Source organism: Zootoca vivipara, chromosome 5 (genome assembly GCF_963506605.1).
Source record: "Zootoca vivipara chromosome 5, rZooViv1.1, whole genome shotgun sequence".
Classification (NCBI taxonomy): domain Eukaryota; kingdom Metazoa; phylum Chordata; class Lepidosauria; order Squamata; family Lacertidae; genus Zootoca; species Zootoca vivipara.
Window position 1 is genome coordinate 61,068,221 of NC_083280.1, and position 11,476 is coordinate 61,079,696.

Genomic DNA, 11,476 nt, shown 5'->3' on the forward strand with positions numbered 1-11,476 from the left:
TGGCCTAACCAGTCTCCAGACCTTAATCCCATCGAAAATCTGTGGATGGAGCTGAAGGTTCGAGTAGTTTTCACATCAGCCTCGAAATCTTACTGACTTGGAGAGGATCTGCAAAGATGAGTGGGACAAAATACCGCCTGAGATATGTGCAGACCTGGTAGCCACCTACAAGAAACGTCTGACCTTTGTAATTGCCAACAAGGGTTTTGCCAACAAGTACTAAGTCATCTTTTGCAAAGGGATCAAATACTTATTTCACTCATTAGAATGCACACCAATCTCTGGCTTTTATCTTCTGGGTTTCTGGTTTTTTTTCCCCTGTTGTTATTCTGTCTCTCACAGCTACAATAAACCTACCATTAAAATTATGGACTGGTCATTTCTTCATGCTCTGGGGGGTCACGAAGAGTCGGACATGACTAAACGACTAAATAACTACAACAACAACATTTCATCAGAGGGCAAACGGGCCAATTTAGCAGGGGATCAAATACTTTCCCCCCTCACTGTAGCTATATTACGTGCTAGTGACGACTGCACAGAAGTGCCTAACTTCCACAGCAGGGATGGGGGAGTTTTTCTCTAGGCCACATGCCAATGGTAAGGAGGGATGAAGCCCATGGCAATATTGCACTCTTTCTCTGCTTCTCTGCTAGCAAGTCTGCCTAGCCTTTGGATTTTATTTTTGAAACGTTTGACAACTGAACATCCTTAGCAGCACCTCTTCCTCATTTCACACATCTTGACTACTGATGACACATAATTCAAAAGCAGTGAAATATTTACTTGCTTTATTGTTTTTGTATACAGTAGTAGCAATAAACTTGTAATATACATTCAGTGGAGTATTTCACAGCTTTTCGACTTTGTGAGTTGCCAGAAGATGAAGTTCCAGATGTTTTCCATTCATGATGTGAAAGCCAAAACAGTACTATTCTAGCACGATAGTTGCACAAACTCCCACTAAATGAATGAGGTTCGTATGCAGTACATAAACGGGTTAACTGCACAATGGCAACAGGCAGCTTCAATCAAGAATCCCTTTACTGCCTATCTCCTTTTGCTAAATCAAAACAAAGAAACCACTTCATTTTACGTACAACGTCCAGTTTAAAAAGTTGGTGGATTTCTTCTTTAATGTGCCTTATCTACTCAGATTTGCAAAACAGGAAAGTAATGGTCTTTAATGACTTTACTAAAGCCCAGAAATGAACAGCATTGTCCCCCTACCATGTATTAACTCCACCCCTGATTTTTTATTTGCAAATATTCCATTCATCCCGATTCAAATGTATAAATTACTATAAGAAGTCCAAATGGGTAACTGAACAAAATCGATGGATGTACTTTAAGCCATGCGTTCAGACACAGAAAGAAAATTTATGGCGTTCCTAAGGACGCAGTTTTGTATATTCACTCTAGCAAGAGAGAGCTTCACACGTCTATATGCTTTTGAACTTGTGTGGCTGCTTTTTCCACTGATGGGCGCATTCCTTGCAAGCAATAAAGCAAATATCAGTTAGAATACCCAGCTATTAATAGTAAAATGGCTTAGAGTCATCTTTCCATATGAAGCAATTTGGTGACTGGTGAAACAAAGGCACACCAATGGCTCACCTCATTCATTTTATCAAGGTATTTTAGACTACTTACACAAGAGAATGACACCAAACTGGGAGTTGTCAATGCTGCAGAGAACAGAATTGGGATTCAAGATGACCTTAACAGATCGGAGAAATGGGCCCAAACAAACAAAATTAATTTCAATAAGGACAAATGTAAGAATAGCCAGCTGCACAAATATAAGATGGGGAACATCTGGCTTGCATGTGAAAAGGATCTAGGGATATTAGTAAACCCTAAGCTTAACAGTGATGCAGCAAGAAAATAGGCTAATGCTATTCTAGGCAGTATCAACAGAGTATTGGAAAATATACTCATCTTTGGAAGTGCTTGACTACCAAAATGCATTGGTTGATCATTGTAAATATTGTAGTACCATACACAAGCATCTATTTAACTCACAAGAAGTTCCTGCAAAAACAACATTCCTTGCTGGTTTTCAATAAGGCTGCAATGATATTCAAAACTTATTTAACTGGTAAAATCACAAACAACTGGAGTTTTGTATTTGAAACCATTGTTTACTCCAGCCTTTAGAAATGTAAGGCCATAATGCTCTTGACCAAATACTCTGCTATGCAATCAAGTCGTACCAACAACAATCCAAACCAATTTCATTTTTACAAAAGTGAAACAAGACAAACCGTTTAATCCCTTGCTACATAATGTTCAATATAGACATTTTGTTCACAAACATACAGTTCAGTTAAAGACCTCTGTCAAAAATATGCTTTGATGACTTGAGCAACAAGAGGCTAGCTTACAAAGGAGTTGTTGGGTGTTGGTTTTCAATCTTTCCCTCTACAATTAGAAAAGCCCCAAGAGCACACAACATTTAGGGACCAAAACATACATAGCTGTGTCACTTCTGCACGCACAGGAGTTGCTTTTCTTTCACCATTTTGCATGTCAGGATGAATGTAGTCGTGGTTTTTGTAGGAGATGAAGATTTGTTCCCATCTTACAACGAACTGCTGCTGTAAGCTGTACTTGTCAACCGTCTTCCAATATAAATCCTGAGACCAACAAAAAGACAGCCAGTAACTGCTCTGCTTAGTTTTGAAAGGGAGTCAGATGGTAGGGAACCCCCTTTTCCTCTTGCTTTGACTACTCACTATGCTATAAAATTAGTGGGAATCTAGTAGGTAAATATACCTGATACCACAAAGGATCCAACCTTGTAAGCAGCTGGTTACCTACACCGAGGAAGAATTGGTTGGGATAGGTTAACCCAGGGGTAGTCAACCTTTTTATACCTACCGTCCACTAATGCAGAGGTTGGCAACCTAAGGCCCACTTGGCAAGTCCTCGTGCGCTTCACTAAACTGGCGCAGCCTGGCACGGGGACTCTCTTCTGCAGCTCCAGAAATCGCTTCTGCACATGCCCAGATGCTGGAAATCACGTCTGCGCATGTCCGCGGCGCCGGAAATTGTTTCTGCGCATGCCCAGATGCCGGAAATCGCTTCTGCGCATGCCCAGATGCCGGAAATCGCTTCTGCGCAGGCACAATTTTTGGCACCTGGGCATGTGCAGAAGCAATTTCCGGCACCGCAGACATGCACAGACGCGATTTCCGGCATCGCGCTGCACCGGCCCGCCCACAGAGGATCTCCGCGGGAGTGATCCGGCCCATGCCCAGTAAGCCTTGCCGACCCCTGCACTAATGCATCTTTCTTGATGGTAAAATTTCCTTACCGCCCACCAGTGCTTGATGGAAGGAGGATTCAGCTTGTGCCGTAGAACCCCCTACTGCCCACCTAGAATCCGGAAAGGCCCACTAGTGTGCGGTAGGGACAAAGTTGACAACCCCTTGGTTAACCGAAGAAAAGCTTCCCATCCTAACACACCCAGAGGGTTAGAGGGGCCTGCTGAACCCTGTGGGATAGGGGGCTGGAAGCACATTTTCCTCACACACTTCCTGATGCTGGGAGCCTTATCATTTTTCTAGGCAGTTACAAGGAAGCCTTTTGTAAGCTTGGAAAACTTGGCTCCATCTGGGCCACATCCATGTGAGCAAGTAATAGTTGTGAACTGATTATCACCAGAGTTAAGAAGAGAGCAGAGAGAATTGCAGCAGGTCCTTTACATCTCGGTCATCATCTGCTAGATTTACTCCCATCTGGACGTCGCTACAGGTCTTCATATACAAAATCGCCCAGGCACAGGAACAGTTTTTCCCCTTGTGCCATTAAATTGTTAAATTTGTAGATGTGTAGCTGAAAGGGAGGTCAATCATGGGTGGGTTTCTTTGCTTATTTGTATTGTGAGTGGAACAGTGTGTGTATGTTTACATTGCAATGTAGCCGAAACAAATTCCAAGTATGTTGGAAAGTGTACTTGGCCAATAATAAATTATTATTATTTATTATTATTGTCATTATTACTTGCAAGGCTGAAATAGCCTCCATTGGATGTCTGCTTCCAACGGATTGCATCCAATGGAGCTGCGCCTACTCATATAGCAGATTTCTGCTTATGGAACAGAACTTCCTCCTCTTGTTGGCCTCCCTTCCACCCGGCACCCTCAAAATCTGCTCCAGGGGATTGGGGAAGTTTTGATGCATGAGTGGAACTCCAGATGCACAGCGCTGGACATCACTCAATACCTTGCACACATCTCTATGCCATTCGCATTAGATGACAAAATGCAAAATACCGAGGCACTGAAAAAACAAACTTGGTGTGTGTGTGTGTGTGTGTGTGTGTGTGTGTGTGTGTGTGTGTGAAATCCGGTCCACTTCAAGGATCAGGCAAAGCTACTACAAAGTCAGATTTCATGTTTTTTAGCTGTGATAAAATGTCATAGTTGCAACCTGTCATGTCTAAGACTCCTCGGAGCCAATCTGGGATGAAGGAAATGTCATTCCATTGCTGCCATTCACTCAGCAGCAATTACATTTCTGCACATTTATCACCCCAAAGGCTTCTTGAATGATTCCCTGAATGCAGATTCAGTCCATGTAACTATATTTGATTGTGATGGGTAAATTACATTTTGGTGGAGTTTTCACTGCAAGTTATCTTGTAGATCAGGAATGGGGAGCCTATTCTCCAGATGTTGGACTCCAACAGACCCAGCCAGCATGGTCAGTGATGGGATTTGTAGTCCAGCAAAATCAGGTTCCCCATCCTGGCTGTGCATCAAAACATTTGGAAGTGGGCCAAAGCGTAAAATCAAGAGCCTAGTTTTTCCACTATAAAATCATCTCTGTGCCTTAAAAAAAATGAGCACTGTCTTTCTGTGTTACTCTCCTTTCGTGTAAATTAGTCAACACAGAAGTTGCTTATGTTTCCGGGAGAAGCACACTAGACTTCTGGTCCCCTACAATCCCCACATTGAATTGACTGAAGGACTCCTTACCCTAATCCAATGGCAAGCAGATGAGAAAGCAACAGAGATGGCAGAAAAACCTTCAAAAATTCCGCAGAGAAGATGCCTCCTTTCTTCATCACGCTTGTGTTTCTCATGCTGAGGGTAGCAGTGCGCTTGGGGTGTTTAAACAGAAATTCCCTAGTTTGTGACGAGAAAAGAGAGAAAGAATCCAATCTGTAAATGTCTGTCGCCATATTCTGTACATACCAGCGGGAATGAAGGCATCTTCTGTCACACTTACTTGGGTGGAATGTTTTCAGGCCTGCTGGACCAGTCCCACATCCAGTCAGAATTTCTCTTCAAAAGCTGTTCAACTTCTTTCCTTCTTTCCTGAAAATCTTCCTCAGACTAAAATAAGGAGAGATATACAGTCATAGCTCTAGTTACGTATGTTTCGGGTTGTGTACGACACGGGATACGTACGTGCCGAAGCCGGAAGTAACGGAATGGGTTACCTCCAGGTTCAGCGATTCGCGCAGGCACTAAATGACGTCACGCGCATGCGCAGAATCGTGCGTGGAGCATGCGCAGATTCAGCGCTTCAGGGTAAGTACTGCTCTGGATGCGTACGGGGCTCCGGAACGGATCCCATTCATATCCAGGGGTACCACTGTAATCAATTGGTTTGGATGCTATTTCTAAAGTGAGAGGGGGAATATACCTATTCAGCTTCTTTGGTCACATCCACAGGTTCCCCATCCCCGCACCAGACCATTCGCTGGCTTGGAAAAGGCTCTCAGCCATCTGGCAATCTTCAGAAAAGGCTCAGCTTTACCTGAGAGCTATTCTTTTCTCCGCTGCCACGGCTCTCGACTTCAGAAGCTCTGTGAATGTCCTGAGGCGTCTGGGATCGAGGAGGACTTGGTAAAGAGAAGTTACAGGGCATTAACCCACATAGAACAAGGTTTCTAGATTTCGTTGCTTTAGCTGCAGGACCAAGGCAGTTCAGATTCAGATGCCACAACTCAGCCACTAAGCTCACTGGGTGACTTGGAGCCAGCCACCATCTCTCAACCTAACCAACTTCACAGGGTTGTTGTGAGGACAAAACATGTGGGTGGGTGGGCCTTTGTGAAGAACCATGCCTTCTGAGCTACTTGGAAGATTAAAATGGAGGAAATAAATACTCTCAAGATAAGCAGAGAAGAAGAATGATGAAGTTCTGAGAGTGCATACCCTCCAACATTCCTCATTTCTCACTCCCTGCCAATTGACCCTCCTTGAGCCCCCATTTTGTGTGCCCCCACCCCCGCAAAGCATTTCCTATCAGATGATGGGCAAGTGTGACCATCACTACATCAACAGTACCCTAATAGCTTGTTTTCCATTTCTGGGCTCACAAAACACAGGCTGCAGTAGTAGCATGCATAAATAACCTTTTTTGACACCTGGGAATTTCAGTCTGAATTATCCCCAACAGAAAGGACTCTGGGGTTTTTAGGAAAGTACTTTAAAACATTTTTTTCCAATTCATTATGGATCATTTCCCAATAGTCTTTTACTCTTACACAAGTCCATAAATAGAGACATTCTAGGATCAAACCAGAAGCTGGGACGGCTTTCATAATTCTGAGACTATCCCTGGAAAATGGGGACACTTGGAAGGTATAGGAGTGGCCTCAGCTCTTATCCAGAGACACTGATTGGATCAGGGCCACTTGCATCATCTCACAGATCTGCCAGCCTCTTAAGACTGTACATGCAAATAAATAGGAGAGTGAATCCTTTGAAAAGAGCAAGTGCTATCTCTTTTGTCGTACCTGTCACAATGGGAGCTCTCTCGTGAGCTGCTTCTTCCAGACTCATGCTGGGCATCTAGAAGGATTTTCTCCATGTCGCCATTGTGAATAGAAATTGAGGCTGGGCCTTGCTCCTGGCTTGTTGGCTGGGCACCATTACCATTCCCGTTGCTAGAAAAGTGCAGCTCCACCCAGGAACCTGCCGGCATAGGTTTAGAAACAAAACAAAAACCACACAATTGCATATCAGGAAGCCTTCAAGCACTTTCGTTTGCCGGCATTCTGTTCCAAGCCTGGCTTAATGGCCTTCTTCTTGCATTCCAGGAAATGAGCAGAGTATTGCCTGTTAATAATAAATCTCTGCTCTAATAGGTTCCTGCAATGATGAAGCCCTTTCAGTCACCATCAGAGCACAGGAGTTGAGACCCTATGCTGTCTCAACACCAGCACCACACTTGATGGTCCTTTCATAGATCACCTAGTTCCTACAACAGAAGACCCTGCTGTGTATGTGCAGATTAGGGATGTCAAATGAACCAGTCAGAAATTGGCTATCAAATCCTCTGACCTATCTTGATTTACTTTGTTTCCTGGAAGGGGTAGAAGAGGACATCCAAGAGGGAAAATGATCCACCTCAGGCAAGTGTGAGTAGGATGCTTAGTAGCAAAAAAAAAAAAAAATGCATTCAGTATTCCAAACATGGTAGTGATACCTGGCTTGGAATCTGGATTAACAAACTCTCCGTTTTCCTTCTTAAGCATTGCAAGTCCTGGGCTGCTTTATACATTAATGGGTTGTCTTTCCATCAGCCACAGTGCCAGGATAAGCACAATTTTAATTCAGCTAGATATTAACAAATATAAGGCTCCATGCACACAACATTATATTCTACATTCAATGCACACAAGGATATTGGGGGAGGGGGTTCCCTCTACCTAGCTGGCACACAAGATGGACCTATTACATATTTCATGCCCCTGAAAAGCACTTTCCCACAAACTGACTTCATTCCAAAAATTAAAGCTGAATTGATTTTGCATTAACCACCAGAGCGTCCATTTGAAAATGGATGAAGGCGGCCCCAGCTATGGAGAAGGGCGCTGCCCAAGGACGTTGTGGGCAGTCATATACCTTCTTCACCTGAGGCATATGCAGGACAGAAAAGGCATAGCTAATCTAACCAAAGGGAAGGTTTTCAAGTCCGTAGGACGTAACCACACCCACTCTTGTGGAGGGCAGGATGTACAATCAATCTAGATGGAAAGCAGCCTGTTCAAGACAAGTATTCATGGTTCTTTATTGAGCAAAACTACTTCTTTGCACCACAAATGAAATAAGGGTGTCCATAGCTTAAGAACGGTGTGTGAGAAATTGCCACTTTTTTTCTGTGGAAGAAACAGCATCTGAATACTGCATGTCTCCAATGTCTACCATAAATGCTAGCTTTTAAAAAATTAAATGTGGATATGTGGGCTGAGACTAATTATACAGCATTTTGAATCCTTCCATTCGGATTTAGTAAGTCTTTATTATGCACAATCAAAGGAATCGACTTCAGGTGCAGCATCTTACAAATCAGTTCATTGTCCTTGTCTGTGGCCTGCCTCTGGGGACTAAAATCCCCAGGATGCTTAGTAGCAGGAGAAGCTGTTGTGTATTGAAACAGAAGCAAGGAAGCAAAAACGGGGAGGGGGAGAACCAGCACAAGCAACATGTCAAACAACCGCAGGCATCCCTGTTGCCAGACTGAAGCTAAAAATAGCCTACAGATTATATATTATGCCACCTACTACATAATATCCCCTGAACAAACAAGTCCCTCCGGGTCACTTTGAAAAATAAACAGTCCCTAGGAATTGTGAAATACCCTCTTTCAAAACAAAAGTTATAAAAGGCACCAACAGTTTTCAGTCACATGGCATAAATAGACAGCTGCCAGCCTGTGCTTCTGCAGGCTACGTCTTGAAGCTTTCCCAAGCAACAGAATCCCATCCTGTGGGGGGGGGGAGCTGCACCAGTTGAATTTCTGCCGCAGAAAGAGGGGAAGAGAAGCTAGCTAACAGAACTCTAAGAGAATCACAAGGTGGCAGTCAGATTTGATTTTGTTGTCGTCATTAATGTATTAATTGCCTTCTATGCAACAGTCCCAAGGTGATGTGCAATAAAAACAACTTTAAAAAGTTAAACAAACACACACAAATAGTAAACACATTTAAAACAAAACGTACACCATACAAAACAGACACAGCAAAGACTCATTTCTCCAGCTTGGAAAGTGCAGATACGGTAGTTGGTGCCTGCCGTAGAGCAACAGGAATGCTATTTCACAGAAGAGGGCAGCCATACTAAAAGTCTCCTATGAGTAACTATGGAGCAGGCTTCTGAAAAATCTGGAACTTGCAGAAGAAGTTCTTCCACAGATCATGGGAAATAAGCTGAAGTAGAGTTTGAAAAAAAGACTACAAACTACAACTTACTTTCTCCTTGTTTTGTATTTCAGAAAAATACAACTACAACCTAGCAAGAATTCTGCCAGTGTACCCTATACATTCAAAATACCAGACAAGCAAATAAAATAAAATAAAGAAATCTAAAAGTATGGTCAATGGTGCAATGGGATGTTTCACATACTGTGCAAGTTTAACATTTATAGCTGCTTGTTTGATTTCACTTCCCTTAAGCTTTTTTTTTTTTTTTTTAAGGAGGATGGAGAATATGCACCAGCTCTAGTCACTACAGCGTAGGTAGGGCAGACTGAATGTATTAAGATCACAGCAGTACAGACTGGAAGATTTTTGCTTCCTACATAATTATTTTTGCAGCGCTACATCCAGGGAGCTCATATACATTTTGTGTATCACAGTCCTCAGTACATTTAACTCTGCATGTTAACTGCACATACATGAAATCACATGCTTCGGAAGAATCAGGTGATGAGTAGCTAAAATCACTTAAGACTCAGTTGAAAGTTGACATATTATTATTATTATTATTATTATTATTTGATACCCCACCCATCTGGCTGGGTTTCCCCAGCCACTCTGGGCGGTTTCCAACAAAAGATTAAAATACAATTAATCTAATATTAAAAACATCCCTAAACAGGGCAATAACAAGAATAATATAAATCAATACCTGCACATCCGCTTTGCAACGGACTTCACATTTAGCAATACACCCTGGTACTGTTATTATTACTTAATGATCCAATTACTGGCACAATCTACATCCCACTGAGGTCAATGGGGAAATTCCCTTTCGTGTTGCAATCTACCTTCTCATTGTATGTTGGTAATAAAACCCAGGACTGCAGCTCCTTGAACAAGTGCCGTATGTCAATAATTTCCAAAGGCCAATTATTTACAGCCACAAACGTTGCACAAAGTTCTGAGTAAGGGGCCTATGAGTCATGCAGGCAAAGGTGTCATGAGCACAGATGGGAGAGAGCAGGGATGACTCTCGCAACAACAACAACAACAACAACAATAATAATAATAATAATAATAATAATAATAATAATAATAATAATAAGTGCCCTGGATCTGCCCGTTCTGCACTTCGAAGGCCTCGAGCTACACAGCCCTCTGTCTGAACAACACTTGCCCTCCTGGTTGGCACTTCAGCTTGCCAGGAGCATTACACGGCCGGTGCGAGTTGAAGGAGAAGCAGCAGCAGCATATTTCCAAATCTTAGAGAGAAGTCAAGTTATCGACAGCCCCACCATACCGAGAGGGCCTTGGCCAGGAAACGGGGGCAAGCTTTCACCCTGGCATTTCGTCATCCCATCTCTCAGCTTCTCCTACCAGTGCCACCCCCTCCACGAATTTCAGAATCGCAACCACCGTTAGGGAAAGGGGAGAAAAGAAAAAGAGTGACTTGGGGAAATCTCTGGGGTTCAGAAACCAGGCGATCAGGAATCCCCAATATCTCTGCCTCTGATCAGCCAAGGAGAAGAAGAAAAGCCCCCCCCCCCCGAGCAAGACTTCTCCCAGCAGAGGCCCAATGGTAAAGGGGGACCTTAATGATCATACTGATTTCATTACAACTTAGGAGGCCGATCCCTTACCCTGCAAGTTCTCTTCTTGCACCCCCAGCCCCTCGCTCGACGACATGGCTCCTAGGAAAGAAGCGCGTCTATTTTGGAGTCTCTCTCTCTCGGCTGCTCTCTTCCCGCTGACGCCGCTGACAGTAGCAGCTGCTGCCTGTTTCGGGAGCCAGCCGCGCACACCCAGCTGATCGACCCCAGGGAGGGAGAGATCCCGTCTGTTATTGTTATTGTTGCTGCTGCAGGTTCGAGGGATGGTGACGTCGAGGGGAAACGAGCGGCCCGGATTGGCTGGCAGGCCAGATCTTCGCCACGCCTCCTCCTCCTCCGGCTGGCGATGTTTGCAGTCAGCTGGCTGCAAGAAGCGAGCAGGGGAAGAAGCGCAAAGAGAGCAAGCGTGGAATCGGGAGGTATGTAAATATCAACCCTTGAAATGATCGCAGTATTTTGCGATGTTCCCCAGCAAGGCGGCTCAGCTGTTTCTCCCCCAACAGGCCTGCTATGCTCGCGCAATGGAATTGTTGTTATTAATATTATCGGGAGCACTTTAACACAGGATTTAAACCCACGAAGAGACCCTGCCCACCGGACCATCAACTGCATTGCACGCTCCGGATTGGCTGGAGTGGGTGGCAGAAGGTAACCGATCCCGTATTGGTCGCTGAGCGTGGCTGAGCTTCTCTTTGATTGGGTG

General features: G+C 43.9%; 1 protein-coding gene across 1 annotated transcript; it reads right to left on the reverse strand.

The window, feature by feature from the left end:
• Positions 1 to 774: 774 nt before the first annotated feature.
• Positions 775 to 11,198, reverse strand: BNIP3 (BCL2 interacting protein 3). The gene is made up of 6 exons (XM_035138070.2): positions 10,804 to 11,198; positions 6,758 to 6,935; positions 5,773 to 5,857; positions 5,239 to 5,345; positions 4,986 to 5,135; positions 775 to 2,639 (listed from the first exon to the last, which is right to left on the reverse strand). Exons 1-6 carry the CDS (start codon positions 10,847 to 10,849, stop codon positions 2,585 to 2,587), a joined length of 621 nt encoding a protein of 206 aa, XP_034993961.1. The 5' UTR covers positions 10,850 to 11,198; the 3' UTR covers positions 775 to 2,584.
• Between the last annotated feature and the right edge of the window lie 278 nt (positions 11,199 to 11,476).